Raw genomic sequence first — 23,563 nt, 5'->3', positions numbered from 1 at the left:
TTAATTTCACTAAATGGTTGTTATGTAAGACAAGAGAAGTACTCTCGGTTTTATCAGGTAATACAGGTGGTCAATTTACTACTATTTAAAATTTTTCCTTGTAGTTATCTCCCCTGGTTATTTATTTATGTGTTTGTTACATCACACCAGCAATATCTCAAGAAATCCAAGGGTTCCTGGTCATTATTGTATCCCTTTAATAAACATAAAAATAAACTTCTTATCCTTTGTTATGTGATATATGCTGAAGATCAAGCAATTGAAATTGCAGTTAATGTAATAATTTGGATGATATAATGGAGTCCACAGTCCAGACACTCACCAGAAGTTTCAACATTAGCTTCTGTTCAAAAATGGCAGTCCATATTTTACAGAACGAAATAAAAGATACGAAGGGATCAAATTTTGTGTTTTCTCCTTTGTCATTTCAATCCATGTTAAGCCTAATTGCTGTTGGCTCAAAAGGTTCCACTTTAGCACAGCTGCTTTCCTTTATAGGACCGAGGAGTATCAAAGAGCTAATTGATATGGCTTCAATTGTCAATTCAGTATTTTTCTCAGCAAATGAAAGCAAGTGCCTGGAAACAGGTCCAACTATCTCATTTGTCAATGGAGCTTGGGTGGACCAAACGTTTGGTTTGAAGCCTTCTTATGAGGAAGTGTTGAAAGGCGTTTATCATGCCACAGCCAAGGAGGTTGACTTTGTAAACAAGGTAATTTCCCATTATATGCAAGAATTTGTTGCTAATCAAGTAACAATCACCATGTTGTAGATTCAATAAAACCATTAATTGAAAAGGTGATTGCATGCATTTCGAGTTATAAGGCAGCAGCAGCATCAGATTACCTAATTCTACAATTAACTCATTTTTTTAAATGCATTTTTGTTTAAGGCTGATCAAGTGATAGATGAAGTTAATTTATGGGTAGAGGATGCAACAAAAGGACTCATCAGAAACCTCCTACCACAGCATTGTCTAGAAAGTGATACTGCTCTTGTTCTTGCCAATGCAATCTACTTCAAAGGAGCATGGGATCGAAAATTTGATGAATTGAAAACTAAGCAGAGAGAATTCCACCTTCTTAGTGGCCAAATCGTTCAAGCTCCTTTCATGACCAGCAAGGCGCATGAAATCCATCTTTATGGATCCTTTGATGGCTATAAGGTTCTCAAGCTGCCTTACCAAACTAGTCAAGATAACAGGCAATTTTCTATGTATTTCTTGCTTCCAAATGCAATCGATGGACTGCATAGTCTAATACAAACTTTCCAATCCAATCCTGAAGTTTATAACAGCCGATTCGAGTTACGAGAAGAGGAGCTACCTGAATTTTGGATTCCCAGATTCAAGTTTTCATTCAAGTTTGAAGCCTCAGACACCTTGAAGGAACTGGGACTGGAGCAACCTTTCAATCATTTGGCAGAATTCACAGAGATGGTTGATTCTCCAAATTTACTTGTGTTATCAAAAATATTCCATGAGTCTTGTATTGAAGTAAATGAAGGAGGAACAGAAGCAGCAGCTAGTACTGCTCCCGAATTCAGGTGGTTATGTGCCAGGTTGAATCCGCCAAGCTTCGTAGCTGACCATCCCTTTATGTTCATGATCAAAGAGGAAAAGTCAGGAATAGTGTTCTTCATTGGAGCTGTACTCAACCCTCTCTTGGTTACTTAGAAATTTAGCTTAATCACCAATGCTTAATTAACAATGCATAAACTTCGATATGATGATGAACTGTGCCTTGTTTCTAAATATTGCGCGAACGCTCAAATCATTGAGCTGGCTCAAATTGATAATTTCTTGAATTAAAGAAGAACATTACTTTTGTTTTGAATTTTCTCCATGGATCACTCGATTCTTGGTGCTTAGGCAGCTACTGCAAGTGCAAACCACTATGACATTGGTGACATTTTTACAGAAATCTCATCTTTTTTGTTATACAGCATCTATGTATGATTGTATATGGCAGTCTTCTGATTCAGTGGTTAAGAGTCATTGTGTACATAGCAGTCTAACAGCAACAAGAAATAATAATGACAGCAAGTTTATAAACAATTGTTTAACAGCTTCTGCTATATTTACCTGGAGATAATTTGCATTTGTTTTCTAACCTAAATCTAAATGAAAAAGCCTGAGAAAGAATAGGACTTGGCAAAATCACATTCATGGCTATGATGGAATCAATTGTAATCATTTGGTTAATGGCCTAAAGCATATATTGTTGAATCGAGAATCAGAATCTTTATTTTATGAATCCAGAATTGAATAATAAAATTTGATAAAAATTTTAAAAATTAAAAATTATATATTTTCTACAAAAACAAGGGAAAAAGAAATATTAGAATGATATAATTTTTTACAACACAATGACATATTTTAATAAATATAGAATTATCATTTAAATAATTAGAAATATGTTTTATAATAGAATATTATATTTTTATTATGTTATATAGTTTTATATTATAAATTATAAACTTGAATAGTAGACAAAAATTATTATTGTGCATTTGATAGAAATTGATACAAGCTGAATGTATAAAAATGTTAATTAATTTTCCAAATTTATAAGTAATCAAGATATTAATATAGGAAAATTATTTTTAATAAAGAAAACACAAAAATTGATGCCCAAACATACGTGGGCTTAGCAAAATATTGCCATTCTGACCCGCCTCTTGTACTGCATTTTTCAGGTTTTTTCACTTGATTCATTCTATGTCGGGTGTATTTAAGTAAGCTTAATGACCTAGGTTAATTGGATGTTCTCATATTATGTTTTTTTTTTGGATTTTAATTGTCAATAATGTGATTTGCTTTTAAAAAAAAATGCAGGAACCATATTCCTTGGAAAAGATACATTATTTATAGTGATATTGTATTCCCCTCCACCAAATGCCATGTCACCTTGTTTGGATGGAGGGATTTTCGGGATAAAATAAAATAAGAGTTTAGGAGATATATTAGGGCATGTTTAATTTAACTGTTAAATATAAATGATAACCGTTAGCTGATAACTGTTACTGTTAACTGATAGCTGATAGCTGATTTATGTTAAGTGTTTGATAAAATTATATTTAACTGTTGCTGTTGATATGTGAAATGACTAATAAGGGTATATATTATATAATTTATTTTATTATTGACATAAATATAAAATTATAAATTTATTATATTATATTATTTATTTATTATTAAATTAAATATACAATTATTAAATTAATATATTATATCATTTATTATATTATTAAAATAAATAAATAATTATTAATTTATTATATTATATCATTTATTTTATTATTGAAATAAGAAAATAATTAAAATTTTTTAAAAAATAATTAAATAATTTTAAAAATATAGATAAAATAATAAAGTAATTGTTATTGTTGATAAAAAAAACTTATAATTAATTTTAAGTTTTTAGATATAAATAAATATTTTATATTTTATGTTATTAATAAAAAAATATTTTAACTAAGTTGAAATGTGTTAATTAAAATGTTAGAATTATGAATAAAAAAACAAAAGTATTAATAATATTAATTTTTTAATTAAATAAAAAAGGATAATATGATCAAAATAAAAAATAAAATCAAATCAGCTATCAGCCGATGAGAAATAGCTCTAAAAATAAAATTAATACAAACTACAGCTGATAGGTATCATATCAGTTACCCATTAGTTATCAGCTTTGTAAAAAAAAAAAAAAACCCCAGAAAATTTTCACAGCGCAACCCCCCTCCCCCTTTTCACCTCCTTCACTCACTTTCTATCACCTCTCCCTACCTCTTCCCCTCTTTTTCCGGTGAACCACCACTGCGGCGATGCCCACCAACATGGCACAACTCTGGCAACCATCCAGCGGCTGCCAGAACCACCAGAAACGGCGGCAAGAGAGGGAGAAGAGAGAAACTTGCGCACAGTGGGCAACGACTTTTCGGCTTGATTTCGGCTTCATCCGATGTCCGATCGAGGCGATTCAGGTGGCGTTGGAAAGCTTGTTCTGAGAGCTTTCTTTTGATACCAATTTTGCAGCAAATGGAGGTCAGATGAGTGAGATATGGAGGAGAGAAGTTTTGGGTTTTTTAAGCTTTTGGGTTAGATCTAGGACGATCTGACCGTTAGATTGACGATCCGAAACCACCTATGAACTGAGGGAGAGGAGAGGAACATGATGGTATGATCAAATCCAGCAAATGTCGCCGGCGGCCGGCGTCCGACCACCATGCACGATGGTTTAGGCGGTGGCTCCGGTGGACTTTGAAGATGATTCAACTTCCAGAGGCTCCCTCATAAATTTTTGAAATTTTTGAGACACAGATAAACTTCGGGTAAAATTATTTTCATTATTTCTCTGTCTGTGGAGCATAAATACAGCGTTTCTTAAACAGAAAAAATTGGAGAAAAATTTTAAGAAAAATATATGATGAAAGTAAAATTATTTGGAGATATTCTATGGTATTTGTTGAATTTTTGAGTGATTGTAGAATATTTTTGAAAAATATAGATGGATTTTAGTTAGATTTTTAGCATATGAACATATAAGATTATTTGAAATTATGATATTTAAATTTTATATGATTGGTTGAAACTTGAGAATGGAGGTTTAAATATGTGAATATTGAATTGGGTTGAATTAAGAATATGTTAGCTGTTGGAAACTTATGAAATTGAGTAATATTTTTGAGTAAAATATTCATGGGTGATTAGAAAATTACAATTCCTTTTGCAATAGCCTTATAATATTATTAAGGACTGCGGGACAAAATTTTAAAATTTTTAGAGCTCGTTTAGGTAGTTTTTGGAAAAGGGCTAGTTATAGGGGCTAAATTATAATTTTTCAAATTGTGGTTGTTGACTGTTTGGGTGGGCCCATGAGGGGCCTTGTGTTGTGATTGTGTGATTGGCAGATATAGAAGTGTATTTTGAAGCATTTTGCAGGTTGGGTAGGTCCTAGGTATATGAAAAATTCTGCCAGATTTTCGGCATGAATTAGGCTGTCTGTTGCCTCTTTAGAGTTTCATTTTGACTTAGTGCTAAAAATTTATAATTTAATTATTAGGTGATCGATGTCAGCTATTTTCCTCCATCCAGCAGCCACAATAGTCATCGGTGTACTGTGAGTAAAATATTAATTTTAATTGTAATTTCAATATTATTATATGTTCAAGCATGCCCATGCATCACTTATAATTATGTATTTATGTAGTTAAATACTATGCACGTTTTATGTTGCATTCATAATTCTTAAAGTGTCATGGATGTTGTTGTGTTAATTTGGAGCAGTGTGCGTGAGTTGGCGTGCTTGTGGTATAGTGTTGGCTATGAACAGGACGGGTGGACATGGCTTGAGATCTTCGCTGGGACCCGGTCCTTCGGGGTAGACACAGCTTGAGTTCTTCGCTAGGACCCTGATTTGGTTTATTAAGTGAAAGTCCGACTTGAGTTCTTCGCTGGCACAGGTTGGACTAAGAGGGCTGTATAGGGGATTAGCTCCCATATATGTATTGTTTGATAAGGTGTGTGAGTGCTCTAGATTACCTTTTTACTGTTATGATGTGAAAATACTAACGATGTTGCATTTCACTCTACAGGGTGCATTAACTTTAGATAACTATAGAGATTATGGTTAAAATTGATATTTTACTCTCTGAGTCAAACACTCACTTCTGTTCACCATATTTTTCCAGGCTACAGGAGGAGACCTTTTTCAGAAGAACCTGTCCCTTTCCTCGCAGGTTATGAAAAGATTACTTAATTGTATTATTATTCTTCAAATTTATAATTTAGGACTCCGCATGTGCTAGTAGTAGCATTAAGCCTATCAAGGACTGCATGAATTTATGTTTTTATATCAACAAATGAAAAATTTTTATGAGTTTTAAATAGTTGTAAATGAGGTAATAGGGTTGAGCTGGGCTCCCCTAATTTTAGTTTCTGATAATTACTGGGCTAGGCCCGAAATAAAATTATAATAGTTTAATTTAAATTATTTTATATGCATATTGGGCCTAAATTGTGGACCTAGTCATGAGTTGAAAAATAGTTAGGCTTACTACGGGTCTCGGGGACTTTAGGCTAGCACAGGTCCTAATGCCAGTCCGGCCTATAAGTTGGGTCGTGACAAGCCATTTTTTTTTTTAATTTACTAAATACGCTAGTTCACCTGTTTGGGTATCTATCAGCTATTAGTTGCACTCAACAGATTGTTTAGAATGAGTGTATCTAAGAGGAATATTTTTTTGCTTGTTATTTGGGGGGTTTTAAATCTTTCCATTTTCCAACCCACCGATTTGGTGGGTTGAAAGGGTTAGTTTTTATGTTCCTATATTATCATTCTTTAATTTTTAAAAATTTAAAATTACCCCTTTCTTATTTTTATGTTTAATTGTTTTATAAAAAAGATATACTTGTAACATTCATATTTAACCTTACTTTTCAATATCTTACCTCCAAATAAAGCAATATAATTAAACATTCATTTACCTCACTTTACTTTACCTTCTTCCCAAACATAAAACAAACTATTACCTTACCTTACTATATTTTATCTTACCATATCTTACTTTACTAAACCTTACTTTACCTTACCAAGCTCTAAAACAGCATTACATAAAGCAGACCATTACCATAATCAACCAAAAAAAGGCTTGTTGAGAACATCTATGTGGTACCCTTGTTTACGGACAACACCCTAATATGATTTCCCGTTGCCTTCATTTTAAGTTGCAACTTGTTGCCACCAAAGACCAATATGAAACTAGTACTTTTGAACAGGATCCCTTGGGAAGGGTTGCATTCCAATGTAGTAGAACTCTGATGTCCATGGTTCCTGAAGCTTTTCCACACATTCTAGAAGATTTACATTGGCTGCTTGAGCTCTTCTAATGTGAAGCCGATACTTCTGAAATTAGTTACAATAACTCAATCATTTCCTGGTCAAAAATTAGAAAAAAAAAAGGTACATATGCGCCTCAAATGCCTTCCTATGAAAATAAGAATAGGTCTCAGATTTGCATATTAAATTCAGTTCCCATAAATTATTCAAAAATCAACCTTCATTACCTGCAAATGGCTCTTTACTTGATCATTTGTGAGCCCTTCAACCTTCATGACATCTCTTATCTGCTTCGGGGTAGCAACTGCTCAAAAAATATCACATTAAAAAATTGTTTTATTTTCCATGATTAAAATTCTACCTACAATAAATTCAAATAATGCTTGATTTCTTTTAAACACGCTAGCACTAGCACTTAACACTAACCTTCAGGACCTCCAAGATATGCCAGAGCCTCCACAAACCTGGCATGAAGCTCTGATGTCCAGGATCTTCTGTATTGTTTCCCTCCTGCAGGATTTGTCATCATTGGCTTGGACTGAAGAGGTTGATCATTCACACTCTGGTTCAATCTGTCATAACCTAAGCCTTTTGCGAGCTCCTGACCAGGACACTTCAGAACTGCCAGCTCCGGTGTAGTTGAAGACAACTTCAATGTAAAAATCCCATCAGACTTGCATGGCTAAAAAGATTTTGTAAACAATTTAATTTGCTTTTATTTCACTAAATATCCAAAGTTGCAACAAAATTTTGGTGCTTAAGGGTTGTACCTGGAAAGGACAAGAGTCCAGTATTGGTTTCTGCTTCTTGTCACAATGATTAAGCTCATAAATCTGAGAAGAAGAGCTCATAAAGTCATTTTTCTCTTCTCTGCAATACTTATCAAAGGTATCCCTCCGCATGTTTTTGTAGGTTCTCTCCGTTGACGAAAACTCCATTAGAGGCTCACTGGCCCCAAACCTTATGTTCCTTTTTATTTTCATGACCTCCTCCTTCAATCTTTCAACGGCTGCGGCCAAATTATAAATAAATAAAAAGCATAAGACATCGGTCAAAGAATAACAAGGAAAGAAATGATATACTATAATAATAAAAAAGCAGACCATCCTTCAGGAGAAGTATGCACTGAGGAAGTTGATGTTTAAAGGCCTGAATCCTATACAATTCTGCCTGATGCTTGTGAAGATAATCATTCAACACCGTCAACCTATCTGACAAGTTACCAATCTTGGATACATCTTTCAATAAGTTAGCTATCGTTTTGGGGCCACAATGAGAGGGTTTTAGACTCAAACTCAGCTCTAGAGAAGAACCCATTTTCTCTTCAAAAAGTCCTATTCTTCTTTGTGTCTGCAAAAGTTTGAACACTATGGACAGAGGTGGAGAATTTCTGCTTGGACTTATATAGAGTGAAAAGAGAGGTGAAAGGATCGAATCCAGGATTCAAAAAAGTGGTGTGTGTGTATATATATATATATATATATTTGCAAATCCCATGTAAAGAATTCTCTTCTTTTTTTTTTTTTTTTTTTGGGCCTTTTTCCATTGCAGTTGAGCTCGCTGACGTTAATAAACAGTAATAGTAGTAATTACTATCCAGGCAATGCAAACCTGATTTCCTCTGATGTGTTTGTTTTTCCAGTCTAGTCGGTAAATGTCAAGAAATAAGGCAATGAATTAAATTACTGCACTCCATTTTAATCCCTAAATAACAGGTTCTATGTGCAAAATTGCATCTTTCCACCATGCATGGCAGCAAGAAGAATCACATCTCCTTACAAGGAATAACTTTTGATCCCACTGTTTTCCTTCAAAGAGCAGGTCCATCCACTGTTCCATGAGTCCATAGTTTTGACTTAGCAAGAAATCCTTGTGCAAGATTAAGCAGCCCATGTTCTTGTTTCTTCACTTCAATATTTTCTGGGTTGCCGGTTAACACTTTGCAGCAATTTTTTTTTATGGTTTAATACTTAATTGCTTATCAAATGTTCTAAAGTCATCACGTAAACGTTGCTGCCCTTAGATTATGTCGCAGATCCTCAATTAATAATTTGTGAATTTCCATTTTAGTTTTTTCAATTTTCTAAAAATATTTATTAATTTTTATGTTATTTTGAGGCAAATTAATAATAAAAGTCATGCTTATAATATGTGCAAGAATTTCACTTCATATTCCAAAAAGCAATTATAAAAAATTACAAAATATAAAAAAAAATTCACTTGTAAAATGAATGGTCTCACCATACACTTGTTTTATTGATCTAAATAAAAAAATTCCAGATAAAATTCCAAATATAACTTGAGTTTACAGTAAATAAATAAAGAGCATAATTAATTTTTAATTTTTATATAATAAAAAATTTTAAAGAGGAAGGGGATTAGAATTTATCTAAAATTATGATACTGTAAAAATCTTTTTAACTTACACCTGTAATCGAAAAATAAAAAAGAAGAAATTTCATTTATTTGAGAAATTAAAAAATAAAAATAAAATGGAAAATGGTATGGAGAAGGAGAAGCATAGCATTGGCACGCATTTGACGTGAAGGAATACATCACTTTCTTGTCATTATTGGTGAAGATGAAAATTAGGGCAGGAATATTCAGCCACGTTTTGCATCCCTTGGTGCGTAAATTGTCCCCTAGAGGTTTTATTTTGAAGGTCTGTGTCTGTTCATCCCTATCTTCTCCTTCTCCTTCTAACAAGAATTCAGATTCCCCTTCCAAAAGAACCACGACGAGTGTTCCTTCAAACTCTAATTACTGTTTATTATTTTTCCCTATGATTGACAAATGTACTTGATTAATTTCATGCTCATTTACTCCAAACTTAATTATTATCAAGACATTTTAGTACATTGGATTGCATTACTCTACAGCACACTGTTTTCCCCCTTTTTGAGTAAATTTTATTTGAAATTTTAATCATCAATTGAAATAAAATTTAAAGCGAAATTTTATTTAATCACCCATCTATTTTTTTACCTAATATTTTTTTTTTTTTTAAATTAAAGGAATGAAAAGTATAGAGTTGTAACACCCCAAATTTTATTATTTATGAGTATTTTTGATATTTTAATTTTATTTAAATTTTAGGAATTTTTTTGAGATTTTTCGGATTTTAAAAATCGGGTTCGATTTTTCGAAAATATAAACTTTGATTTTTTTAAAAATTTAAAAAAAAGACCACAAAAAAAAAAAAAAATATATTTAGTTCACTTTTTTTTTTTTTTTTTTTTTTTTTTTTTTTTTTTTTTTTTTTTTTTTCGGCCCGAAAAAAAAAAAAAAAAAATTTTTTTTTTTCGAACGAATCGATGAATAGGATCGATCGGACGATCGATCGAATCGAACCTTTCTTTTTTTTTCTTCTTTTTTCTCTCTCTTCTCTCTTCTCTTCTTCTTTCTTCTCTCTCTCTCTCTCTCCTCTCTCCGCCTCGCCGCGATTCGCCCGCCACGAACCGGCCGACCGTCTAAAATCGGGGGTCTTCTACTCTTCTCATTTCATCAATACCAAAACATTTCAAAGAGCAAAATCAAAAAATTTTTTTTTTTTTTTTTTTTTTTTTTTTTTTTTTTTTTTTTTTTTTTTTTTTTTTTTTTTTTTTTTTTTTCAAAAAAGAAAACCAAAAGCACCCACGAGCGCCAAGAGCATTTCGCCGAGCCGTTTTTTTTTTTTTTTATTTTTTTTTTTTTTTTTTTTTTTTTTTTTTTTTTTTTTTTTTTTTTTTTTTTTTTTTTTTTTTTTAATTTTAAAAAAAAAATAAAAAAATATGTAATGTATCGGTTATGGGAAATTTCGCTTCTTTTCCTCGCGATTTTTCGGCCGCGATTTTTTTTGATTCAATTCGCGCAATTCCGGAAACGGGGCGACCGGTTCGCCGCCGCTTGGGCCCCACGGCCCTTTCCGACGCCCCCCGAGTCTCGGCGAAAGTCCCAGTCGAAAAGTTAATTTTTTTTTTTTGTTTTTTTTTTTTTTTATAAAAAAAAAAAAAAAAAAAAAAAAAAAATAAAAAAAATAAATTTAAATATTTTTTTTTTTTATTTTTTTTTTAATATTTTTAAAATTAATAATTTTTTTTTTTTTTTTTTTTTTTGTTTTTTTTTTTTTGAAAAATGATAATTATAAAAATGAAAATGAAAATTTTTTGATTTGATGGATTGATGATTTGTGATTGATGATGATTGATGATGATATGAGAGATGATGGATGGATTGTGATGATGATGTTGATAGTTTTTTTTATTTTTTTGCGTTTTTTTTTTTGTTGGTTGTCTAGAGACTTTTTTTTTTGTTTTTTTTTTTTTTTTTTTTTTTTTTTTTTTTATTTGTATTTTTGTATTTGTATTGTTTAAATGTTTTATTAAATGATTGTTTGTGAAATGTAATATTCTTTTTTCTTTTTTGAATTTGAAAATTAATTTAAATTTATTTATTAATAATTTTTTATTATATTTTAATATTATTATATATATATATATATATGCATATATATTATTATATTATGCATATATTATGTATATATTTATGTGCATGTTGTATTTATGTTGTATTATTGTTGTTGATGTTTGTGTGTGTGTGCGTGGGATGTTGTGTGGGATGGTGGTGTGGTGTGATGTGGGATGTGTGTGGGGTGGATGGTGTGTGATGTGCTGGAGTGTGGACTAATTGGTCATTTGAGGTGGGTAGAGGGTGAGTGACGTGAGTTGACTGGAGTAAGTTTTGAGAGCGAGTGTGATTGTTTGAGATTTTTTTGGAGTGTTGGTTTTGATGAGAGTTGTATGAGTGAATTGATACTGATTGGATGTGATTGATATGGTTGTGATGTATGATGTGATGTTGTTGTTGTTGTTGTGATGTTGTAATGTTGTTGTTTTGATGTTTTGTATTGTTGTTTTTTTAGTTTTAGAATTTTATAGTTATATTATTTATATTATTTTTATTTTTTTTTTTTTTTTTTTTTTTTTTTTTTTTTATATATCGTTTTTTTTTGTTTTCTTTAAATTTGTGTTTTTTTTTTTTTTTTTTTTAATATTTTTTTTTTTTTTTTTTTTATTTTTATTTTTTATTTTTATTTTTTATTATTATTTTTTATTATATATTTTTTTAATTATTTAATTTATTATTTTATTTTTTTTTTTTTTAATTTTTATTTTTATTTTATGTGATTTATTATTATGATATTATTATATTGATGAATGGATGATTATTGAGTGATGATATGTGATTATTATTATTATTTTGATGATTTATTGTTATTTATTGATGTTGAGTTGTTTATTTTTATTGTTTTTGTTATTGGTTATTTTTCGTTTTCCTTGTTTTTTTTGATTTTTTAGTTATCCTTTTTAATAATTTTTTAATTAGTAGCTAAGAGTTAGTTATAGCCTTAGAGTTAGATTAATAGTTAGTTAAAGAGTAGTCTCCGGGGCCTAGTGTCTGTCAGGCCTAGTCTTAGTAGTCTTGACATCGTAAGAGTCTAACTCACATCTATATTGGGAAGCCTCCATCCATTGCATGCATATTCTAAAATCACACAGATAAATGTATGTATATGGTTTGATTAATTTTTTACTAAAATAAATGTAAATTCAAATTTTTTGAAGTGGATGAAAGGAAATTTTATTCAACAGCAAATGAGTTTGAACTTCAATGACTATGGAGAATTTATAGATAATTCTATCTAGCTGTTTTATGGAAAACATGCAACTTATTATACATGCAAAGAGGATCATAAAAGACACTGCAATACATGCATACAAGAGAACAAAGTCTTAGCTATATCTGTACTGAAACTACACATAAGTTAAGCTTCTCTGAAGGTTCATAAGTTGAAACAGTTTATATTTATTTGCATTGGACACCTTGGATTTGGCAATATATATAGCTCTCTCTGCAGGGTATTCAATTAATTGATTTCTTCCATGTTGATGCCACCAGCTGCTGCACTTGGTGGTCTTGGTAGATCACTGCAGAACAACTTTGATTTTCGCAAGGGATCAGTCGCATTCTCTGGTGAACTCCTCCAGTTCATCCTATACTTCGGTAGTATTTGATCAATTAAGCAGACACAAGATTATCTTTCACCTCTAGATTAATTGAAGACGGAAAAAGGACTGAAATTAACAGTAATGATCAACATAACCAGTGAGTTTTTCCAAATTTAATTTAGCAAGTGTTGAATGTTGTGGTTTTAAAAAAGCAATAAGCTTATTATGATAATTCCAAAACTATAGGAATAGGATAGACTACTAAATCCCAAGGATTGCAAATATATCCATCCTAATTAATAATCGCTTGAGCTACAAGTGTTCAAATAAACAATATTTTTTTTATTTTATTTATTCTTTTTATCTGAGTCAACAATAGAAATGAACTTGGGAAATCAATTCATTTAAAATTGATAATTTTAAACAATTTTTTAAAGGAAAGAAAAAAGGAAAGAAATAAGACCGACACATAATTGATAATCAAATATTTGCAATTTTCTGTGAGAAAAAATGAGTAATTGTAAACTTGTGAGGAAACAAAGAAATTAGAAACCTGCAAATGACTTTTCACTTGATCAGTGGTTAGCCCTTTAACCTGCATATGGTCTCTTATTTGCTTTGGTGTAGCCACTGCATGCACAAAATGGACAAAATATCCAAAAAAAAAGAAGAAAAATCAGATACGAGACGAGAGGCAAGAGGTATCCATGCAATGAGCTGATCATCAAATTAATGTCTTAAAAGAAGAAAACTGATAATTAATTGGGAATTCCTGATATAAAAAAATAAAATCAAGAAGAAATTAAGCAACCTTCAGGGCCACCTAGCAGATGAAGAGCCACCACAAACCTAGCACGAAGCTCTGGTGTCCATGATCTCCGGTTGATTCTGCAAATACATTGCGTTAATGGCTTCATATTATAACTCACAGATCCATGATTTTTTTCCAGTACTCACATTTACCACCATACTTGGAGAAGGATCAATTGATAAACTACCACCACATTTTTGCCTCTTGTTATGATGATGATGAGTAGGAATATTACTCCACTGATCAGAACACAGGTTATTTAGGTCCAACCTTTGCTGCTCCTCACAGCCCCTCTTCTTTGTTGCTAAAACATCCCCTGTAGACCTCAGGGTTCAAGCCTCATTGCCATCATTAATTTCCTCATTTCCTCTTTCAATGCCTCAATTGCTGCATTTATCAAAACTAAATCTTTAAACATCTACGCTTGATACATATCCTAGAGTAAAAAATAATCAATTAAAAAGAAGGATAAATCCATCAACAAATTTGTCCTTTTTCTTGTAAAATACTAATTATAAGATAAACAAATTTCTGTATAAAGGAGAAAAAAGAAGAAAGTAAACTCAGCGAAAAAAGAAAAAGACCAACTATCCATTAGCAGCAGCCTGCACTGAGGAAGTTCTTGCTTAAAAACTCCAGCAAAAATCATTTCTTCTTGACACTTGAGAATGTAATCATTCAATAACAATAGCTTAACCTCATTGCTTTCACTATCTGATAAATCTTTTACCACGTTGGGAAGACTTTTGGGCACATAGGACAGTTTGTGACCCAAGCCAAACTCACAGGGACCAGAAGAAGCCATCACTAATTTGAGTAAAAAACTTCACTATTTAAAAAACCTATCTTTGCTTGTTTTTGCGAAGCCTAAATAGAAGGCTATATATGTAAATGTAGGAGACCCTAGTTTGGGAGTTATGTACAAGAGCAACAATATTAAAAAGAGGAGAAAAGAAAACAACCAGAAACTGGTATATATTGAAAAATAGTTTCTTGGTACACCAAACGACAAATTAGATTACATATGCCGGATTCCTCATGCATTCTATCACATTTTGACATCTAAAATATATTAAAATAAAATAAGAAGTTAAAGTAAAACGTGGAAACTGAGAGTTAATGCACCCATAATTTCTTCAGTCACTGCATAACACGTATATCTCATTTGTTGTCGGTGGTATGTGGACCCTTTTCAAATTTGAATCTGGTTTGATTTCTTGAAATATTTATATGTAGAATCGAATAGTTCCTATAATAAAGAAAGTTATAGTATTACCAAACATGTCTAACTTGGTTGGAATCCTCACATCCTTAAAAGGGTGTAGAAAGTGGGGGATTTGGGGTCCAAAACCCCCCATCCACCAATGTAGTGGGAGTTTTCTTTATTAATATAATGAGAGTTATGAAAGTGCAAAGCATACCTCGTATGTAGAACCAATAGGGTATTGGGGAATTAGAAAGTAGGAAACAAATTCTCAAATTGGAGAGAAACACATTCTCTATTCATATAGCTCAAAGCAACATCAATCATCATGTATAATCTACAAAATATATGGAGATCCTAGGCCTATTTATAGAGATTCAACAACCCTAATCACGTTAGGATTAGGAACTCTAATTCCAATTCTAATTAGGAATCACAAATCAAATAAAATTTTAAATAAAACACTTCTAAATAAAATAAACTTCTTCCTATATTTTTCCTAAAACAGGTAGTCCTAAAGTCTCTAGGATTTCCTACATCAATAGCCTATATTGTGTTAAAGACATTTTCTTTTCTTACGAATCTCCTTAGGATTAGTATTGATGTTTTTGCTTTCTATGCATTTAATAAGTGCAAATTATATGACTTCACAATTAAGTATTTTAATATTCTTTTCAAAAGTAACTAGGTAGGTGAAAACAAAAATTTTAAAACGTAATTTTAGTATCTCTAAGATTAAAAAGCAAGGTGATTAGATGAGATACTGCACATGGAGAGATAGGTAGAAGAAAAGTGTGATATACCACGATAATCAAATGAGAAGGAAATACATAAAGGAAAAAAAAGAAGATTTTGATATATCAGTAGAAAAGGAAAGAAGAAAACAAAGAAAATAGAAAAGGGAGAAGAAGACAGTTTGGTTAAGAAAGGGGGAAAGGAAATAAAAGAACACACGAAAAAAAAAAAAAGATAATTACGGCAAGAAATTAAACTACAGGAGAATTAAAAAGGGGAATCTGATAACCAGTTCAGCATAACCAAAGATGAAAGTAAGTAAAGAATTGAAAGAGCCAAAGAAAGAAAGAATAACAATTAATCAGGAAAGAAGATCAAAGGTTATCCCAACACCAAAAATATCAAAATTACATAAAAAAATGAATAACATGTTGGTTTCACACTATACAACTCAGAGATAATCCGAAATGTTGAAATTCAAGTCTGTCTTATTGAAATTTACAAATATTTACATCTTATTGCCTCATCTGCAAAGATACACAATGTTTTGGCTCCAACATAATTAAAGGCAATGGAAGTCATCCAAATGTTATGAAGGCAATATTTTCTGCCAAAGGTGTACAAGAGCCTACGTGCCTTTTTTTTTGTAAAATAAGAAATACCTGGCTAAGCGCCTAAGCAAGAGAACAGTAAGAAAAACTTTTGTTAGGTTAGATTTTCACATAGAAATGTGTGGAAAACTCTGCATACTTCCCAAGATAAAACCTTTTACTTATATAAATAAAAGTATTTATAATATTTACATCAATGCATTTACTATAAAAAAAATTTTTACTAAGTACATACATAATACAAAATTTGACACTTCAACTTACAAATCTAAAACTTAAATAAGGTAAGTGTGTGTACATGTATACTTTGAAAAAGCATTTTAATATAGTCACGAAGTCTTTTGAGAAAGGGATAAGAATAAAAGTTTGGATGTCATAGTGAAGAAATTGTTACACAATGGAAGACAGTTAACGTGTCTACCCATTTTGGTGATGCAATCATGATATTAACTAACCTATCAATTATGACAAAAAAGAAAAAAGGCAACAACATTTCAAGTCCATCTATATTTCTTTTCTTTTTCAATTAAAACTACTTATGATGCCTGTGCTTCACACAGGTTATGCTTGAGATTTTGTTGTGTGTTTATGTTTCACATTAACAATCTTTATTCTTGCTTTAGATATGATATAAATATCAATATATACAACTGAGTCATTTTCTTTCTCCACCTTGATCTTCACCCTGTTTTCCTCAAGACCGAGCACCACTTCCTAGTCATTTCCCAACAACATACCATTATGACTCGATCCCATCTCAATTTTATTCTCACCCTCAAGTTTCATTTTAATCCTTGACAGCAAAACCTACTGTACTACTTCTGTTTTACCTCCACAACATCCTCCTCCAACTTCTACTTTGACATTACCATATTCTCTCTCCCTATCTCACTATATATTTATGTTCTATTTTTCCTTCCATTATTAGTACCACACACAAAAAGATTCACATTAAATATGGATTCTCTTTCTCCATTTTAAATGATTTTGGATTAAATCCTCGGAAATGTGTAATACTTCTAGGTCATGTTGTAGGTCATATTGTACTACTTTCCTCCAAGTCAATTTAGGTCTACCCCTTCTTTTCTTGTCAATTGTTTCTCAGCTTGGCAGAAAAAAAATTCATATTTCAATACAACCTCACTAAAATGAGCAGATAACACATTTAAATACCATTCATTGATTTTACTCGGTGATTAATTCCAACACAAATTCCAAAATGAAAACACATTCAAAATAAAAATAAGATTAAAAACAAAGTTTACCATGTTTCTTTTCACATGTTTCAAGCTTTTATTACTTTTCTTATTCTCAATGAAATATTGAGCATCCCCTTGGTGAATCCTTCAATGGTAGTGCCATTGGCATGATAGGGGATTTTTGGGCACTAGGTTAAAAGGAAAAAAAGTAACTGCAAGAAGCACGAAACAGTAATTTAATTGCAATTTGCAAGGTTAATGCACAATGTACAACAAAGGAAGTTTCATAAGTTAGCATCTGCCATTATTTGATTGATTTCTTAACAATTAAACTAATAAAAAAGAGAAAAAAAAAAAAAAACAAGGGAGAATACCTCAAGAAGTGATTTGGAATCTTCATTGCTTCAAACCATGCATCATTCCAGAGCATAAAGGCACAGTTATCGGTGAGGAAACTATCAGCATTAATCTTCATCCAAATCAACAACCACAAGATGTGCTCTATTTATATTATATATAATAGATTTTGTCAAATAATAACAATTAACCATCAAAATTAACTTATATTTAATACAGAAATAAATGAATGCTTAAATTGAATGCTACAAACTCAAAATTTCATAATAAGAATGTGATTATGAGCAAGCATGCTGTTCTTTTTTATAAGCATCCTCTTCCACTTCCACTTCTTTTGAAATCTTGGAATGATTCTAGAGCTCTTTTAGAGGCTTCAGCTAACAAAAGAAAATAACAATATGTTAATCTTTGTTTTACTTAATATCAAAAAGATGAAAATCATTTATTTTAATAGGTATTAATTTGTTTCCAAACAAGTAAACAACATAGAATATCAATGTCAAAACTACAATAAAGCAAGTCTTATCTAGATGTAGCAAAGCAAAACAATAGTTCAGTTGTGTAGTTGCTTAAGAAAAAAGGCATTCTGCAAGAGTATAAATGGTAATCTAAATTGCTTGATCAAAGAAAATAAAATGGCACTATACATTCTGCAAGAGTATAAATGGTGACAAAGCATAAAGTTTTATTTCAGGCCATGCTTATTAACAACAATACACTAAATAATGAAAAAAATAAAAAGAAGCCGCCTTGCATTAATCCTTTGGGATGGGCTGACCTTCGTATTGAAGCTTAATTATATGATGCTAAAATTGCACTTTGAATTGCTATTGAAGTTTCCCTTTTAAATCTCGTGTGATGCCTAAAATAGTAAAAACTAATCACAATTAAACCAGACAACAACAACAACAACATCAACAAAATTGAAAGAAATTAAAATTTTCAGCACAAAAAGAAAATTTACCTCTAAATTGAAGGGTTATTTAGGAATAATACAGGACCGCCTTCTTGCTCCTTTTTCCTCAAGCTCTACAAATCAATAAACCACCACTTACACACAGAAGGAAAAGAAAAAGCCCAATATATATGTTATTTAATTTCTATTTCATTGTCTTTTATCATTGTCCATAATTATAGCTTTTTCATAAATGAAAAGGAGAGAAAAAGATTTGAGTCATTGAGACAGAGAATTAAATAAATCGAGAAGGCGATGATAAGAATAAAATGTGAAAATTTTTGGTATGGTGAGTGCCGCTGTGCCAACAGCCGATGCCCAGCCTCCTCTCTCTTGTTCCCGACGTCCTCATCTTCATCCTCTGCTCCTTAGCCATTCTCGGCCTTCTCTCTTGCCAGATAAATATTTTCTAGCTAAAACAGTAATACCCACAGCTATTATTTGCGTGTGCGCTGTGCGGCGTCGGTATTGCTTCAGTTGTTCCGGAATTAAACTTGGATTCTTTAATTTATTTATTTTTTTTATTTGGATAAAATTTTTTTGTGGAATACAAATAGTGGATATGCTTATTAGTAAAACTATGTTAATTTTATTAAATTATATTAATCTTTATAAATTCATTAATTATGTAGAAAAATACAAAAATAAAAAATAATTAATTAATTTTTTTTATTATTTAAATATTTTATTAAAATTAAAAAAAATTTCCAATAAAATTAGTTAATTAGAATAAATTTATAATTTTAATATTATATAATATAAAAAATATATAAATAATTTTAATATAAATAACATATAAATTTTTTTCACTTTTTAAAGATAAATTATATATTTTTTTATTTTTTTTCATTTTTTTCGTAAAAATTTAAATGTAATTAAAATATCACTTTTGTCTAATTTCTTTTACATGTACCAGAATACCCCAAGATCATCGCTGCCTTCCTATCCCGAGATCATCACTCTGTTCCTCTTAACTAAATCGCCACCGGCCCTGAGATCATCAATGCCTTCCTACTCACCACCTTCCTATTCATAGCCCCGACGCCTACCATCATCTCTTCTCCCCTATCTCAACTCCCTTCCTCTTTCTTACATCTTTAATCTCACAACACAACACGGACTCAATCTCAACCTTCCACACCCATCGATACTTGTCATCACACAGTCTTGTTGCTCTCCACACTGCCAAGCTCGACGTCATTTCCCTTCGTCACAATTGCATTACTGCCTCCTCGCCCATTTCCTTGCAGCACCCACAACCCACTCCCCTTTGCATAGTGCCCTGATTTCACATCAGTGACACCATCGCCATTCTCTTCCGCACTTAACCACACCTAACCCATGCTCTTCCTCTGTTGATCTCCATCGTCGACCCTCGATAGTTTTGTCATTACACAGCCTCGATTCCATAGCAGTAGTTTTGTTATCTGTTTTAAATTTTGAAACGTGTAAAATTGAAAGAAATAATCTATATGTTGATTACCATATGGTGAAGACATACCAATCATTAATTAGAGATGGCAATTTCTTTTTTATATATTAATAGGAAATCTATGTTTCGTTCTATTTTGTAAGAGAGATAAGTTTCATCAATAATTTTATTTTGATATTTTCAAAAAATTTATATTATAAGTTTTTTTTAATAAATTTGTATAAAATATTTAATAATAATATATAAAATATAATTTTAATTTACTTTTCTTTCTATCTTTGTGGGATTTTAGAAAAAAAATTTTATTTTTTTTCTATTTCGGGCTAAATATTTATCAAAATAAAGAAAATATAATTTTGATTATTGGGTTAAAAAAAGAGAATTAAATTTATGAAAACAATCAAGGACAAAAAGAAAATAAGTAAAAGAAGAGGGACCTGAGTTGCAAAACACAATTAGGGTTTGTGTCAAGACAGTCCAGGAATAAAACCCTTGGATAGCTACCACTTTTGCTCGTCTTCTGTCACACGCCCTTTCCTCCAAAGGCAGCTAGGTTTTCTGTGCATCTTCCCTCGCATGGTAAGTTGTTCGTTTGGCTTTTTGAATATCCATATCATACCCAATGTAGTATAATTTACATTAAATTTGGTATAAAATGATTCAACTTCGTTTCCCATCTGGTAACTCTCTGTTCTAATTTTTTTTTTTTATGCTTTTTTACTGATGAATCATTGAATTTTTATGATATTGGAAACTGGATTATTTTACTCATCTGCGTAGTTTTGTTCTGTCTAGTAGATAAGATTTGTGGGAAGTGGGAACCCATTTTTGAAAAACAAGCCTTTAAGGTAGCAGAAGGATTATATGATGGCTTCTGCCGCTTATTGTGCCACATGGAATTCTGATGCCATCTTATAGTTGTTTGGTTTCAATAACTTGCTTGAGGAGCTGCAGTTCCATGTTAGTACCATACAATTTTAGTAAGGGTAGAAAGGTTGGATTATTGTGGGAATAATGGTTACATTTTTATTTTCCTGTTGGAGATCTCTCAGTGTGTGTTGTGCATTTTGAGAAGTTGAAGAAATGGTTATCTTGATAGGATAGTTGCATGTGTATACACTGGAAATCTGGATGCAAGATTTTACTTATTAATCATTGAGCAAACGATAGGAGTTATGATGAAATTTTTCATCATGTATTGCTCTTTTGAGTTGTATGACTGTATAGAAGTTCCATTTAGTTGTTTTACTTTACTTTCTTTGTCCTTCTGTTTTGTTTTATCTCAAAGTATCATATTTGTTACAGGCTCCCAAAAGAGGTGTTAAGGCCCCAGTATTGGCAAAGAAGAAACCTGTAAGTGACATGCCTCTCTCAGATGCACACACATATACATACACACACAAACACACACACACTCTAGTTATGAAAATCTATGGAAATGGCAATGTTTAAACCTATCCCAGTATGACCCAATCTGTAAATTCTTTAATTCCATCTGCATAATTGGTTCATCTAGATACTGCACTCTTTTTTATTTTTTCCCCCTGATTTTTGTTTTAACCTTTATTTGGAGCTTAATAGGCTTTTTTTCTTTAGTGGAGATCCTTTTTGGTTTGCATTTTGATCTCTGTAGTGCTGATAAACGTTTGCTTTATTTGTTAACTTTATCTTTAGCACTAGATTTTCTATTTTTCTCACTTAAAAGAGAACAAAACAAACTCAACAAAAGCTTTCGGACCATCTCTACTGCATAAATTCATTCTTCTATTCAATTTGTAGGTTGATACTTTTTTATTCTGCAATTACAACTAATCTAATTCATTCACTTGATAATTGCAGGAGAAGGTTGTCAACCCATTGTTTGAGAAGCGACCAAAACAGTTTGGAATTGGTGGTGCACTGCCACCAAAGAAGGACTTGACTAGGTTTGTCAAGTGGCCTCATGTTGTTCGTATTCAAAGGCAAAGGAGGATCCTGAAGCAACGTTTGAAGGTTCCTCCTGCTGTTAACCAGTTTACAAAAACACTTGACAAGAACCTTGGTAAGATTTCTATTGAAACTCAGAAGCTTTTGTTTTATTTCTTGGCCGGTAATTGTGTGTTAAGGTACATCAGTATTGTGTGCAAACATGGTCAATATTGTGGTGTTCTAATGAAATTATTATGATTATGATATCTTGATACTGTGGATGATTTTTCTGATACCAACTTTTCTGACTTATTGTTTTATGTTACAGCCACACAACTCTTCAAATTATTTCTCAAATATAGACCTGAGGACAAGGCAGCTAAGAAGGAAAGGCTTCTTAAAAGGGCACAGGCTGAAGCTGAGGGGAAAACTGTGGAATCAAAGAAACCCATTGTTGTTAAGTATGGTCTTAACCATGTTACTTACCTTATTGAGCAGGTATTTGTTATAACATCTATCGAATGATCAGCACTTGCTTGCTTATGGTATCCATCATATATAGGTTATAATTTTTTTTTTCTTATAAATAAACTCCATACAGAACAAGGCCCAATTAGTGGTTATTGCACATGATGTTGATCCAATTGAGCTTGTTGTTTGGTTGCCTGCTTTGTGCCGGAAAATGGAGGTCCCTTATGCAATTGTGAAGGGCAAATCGCGGCTTGGAGCGGTGAGCTTTCTGCACTTACTCCATCCATTTAATGATCTTTTTTTAATTTTTAATTAGTTTTTTTTTTTTCTTTTTGGAAAATTAACAGTTTGTTATCTTCTGAATTTTTGTGATAAAAAACAGATTGTTCACAAGAAAACAGCTGCAGCTTTGTGCCTTACATCTGTTAAGAATGAAGATAAATTGGAATTTAGCAAGATTTTGGAGGCAGTCAAGGTAATAAATAGGACATCTGTGGTGACACTATTCTACAGAGACATCATTTATTTATGTGATGCCCTTAGGGCATTTGTCATGATATTTTGATTTGATATTTAACAATCCTTGTAATTAAAGGTTTGTTTTTTTGCAAATTTTGTTATATTGGATGGCGCAAGTTGCCCTGATTTTGAAGCCAGTGTTTCTTGAACAGCATCACTATTCTGCCTATTTGTGATTTTTGCCCCTCAAATTCTCACTCTTGTTTTCTTTGTTTAAATTTAGGCCAATTTCAATGATAAGTTTGATGAGCACCGCAAGAGGTGGGGTGGTGGCATCATGGGCTCCAAATCTCAGGCTAAGACCAAAGCTAAAGAGAAGCTCTTAGCTAAGGAGGCTGCACAGAGAATGTCTTGAGATTCTAGGTAGTAGTGAAGAGAGTTATAATTATAAAGGAACTAGAGCTGATGAATTTGCATGTTGATTTTGATGGCAATGTACTAGTTTTGCATTTGGAATAGTTCAGATATTTAACCATTTTATCTTATTTAGATATGTTGTGGGAGAATGAATATTTATAGTCTGCTCTTCGTTTA

At 31.6% G+C, this 23,563-nt stretch overlaps 4 protein-coding genes and 1 pseudogene across 4 annotated transcripts; 2 read left to right on the top strand and 3 right to left on the bottom strand.

Moving 5' to 3' along the window:
* The first annotated feature begins 129 nt into the window (after positions 1 to 129).
* Positions 130 to 1,736, top strand: LOC110647685 (serpin-ZX). The gene is made up of 2 exons (XM_021801632.2): positions 130 to 713; positions 894 to 1,736. The coding sequence occupies exons 1-2, from the start codon at positions 297 to 299 to the stop codon at positions 1,674 to 1,676; spliced, it is 1,200 nt and encodes a 399-aa protein (XP_021657324.2). The 5' UTR covers positions 130 to 296; the 3' UTR covers positions 1,677 to 1,736.
* A 4,731-nt stretch (positions 1,737 to 6,467) lies between these two features.
* Positions 6,468 to 7,524, bottom strand: LOC110659555 (transcription factor HRS1-like). The gene is made up of 3 exons (XM_021817510.2): positions 7,267 to 7,524; positions 7,068 to 7,144; positions 6,468 to 6,906 (listed from the first exon to the last, which is right to left on the bottom strand). The coding sequence occupies exons 1-3, from the start codon at positions 7,367 to 7,369 to the stop codon at positions 6,763 to 6,765; spliced, it is 324 nt and encodes a 107-aa protein (XP_021673202.2). The 5' UTR covers positions 7,370 to 7,524; the 3' UTR covers positions 6,468 to 6,762.
* Positions 7,524 to 8,281, bottom strand: LOC131183174 (transcription factor HHO5-like). Its single transcript, XM_058153405.1, has 2 exons — positions 7,944 to 8,281; positions 7,524 to 7,849 (listed from the first exon to the last, which is right to left on the bottom strand). Exons 1-2 carry the CDS (start codon positions 8,155 to 8,157, stop codon positions 7,545 to 7,547), a joined length of 519 nt encoding a protein of 172 aa, XP_058009388.1. The 5' UTR covers positions 8,158 to 8,281; the 3' UTR covers positions 7,524 to 7,544.
* Positions 8,282 to 12,568: 4,287 nt separating this feature from the next.
* Positions 12,569 to 17,145, bottom strand: LOC110659625 (transcription factor HHO5-like; annotated as a pseudogene).
* A 3,393-nt stretch (positions 17,146 to 20,538) lies between these two features.
* LOC110659626 (60S ribosomal protein L7a-2) lies at positions 20,539 to 23,563 on the top strand. Its single transcript, XM_021817600.2, has 7 exons — positions 20,539 to 20,710; positions 21,437 to 21,484; positions 21,971 to 22,172; positions 22,368 to 22,537; positions 22,641 to 22,769; positions 22,893 to 22,985; positions 23,253 to 23,563. Exons 1-7 carry the CDS (start codon positions 20,708 to 20,710, stop codon positions 23,382 to 23,384), a joined length of 777 nt encoding a protein of 258 aa, XP_021673292.1. The 5' UTR covers positions 20,539 to 20,707; the 3' UTR covers positions 23,385 to 23,563.

This window comes from Hevea brasiliensis, chromosome 9 (assembly GCF_030052815.1).
Source record: "Hevea brasiliensis isolate MT/VB/25A 57/8 chromosome 9, ASM3005281v1, whole genome shotgun sequence".
In the NCBI taxonomy this organism is placed as follows: Eukaryota; Viridiplantae; Streptophyta; class Magnoliopsida; order Malpighiales; family Euphorbiaceae; genus Hevea; species Hevea brasiliensis.
The sequence above is the reverse complement of the archived record's forward strand: the minus strand, read 5'-3'. Positions and strand labels throughout refer to the sequence as shown.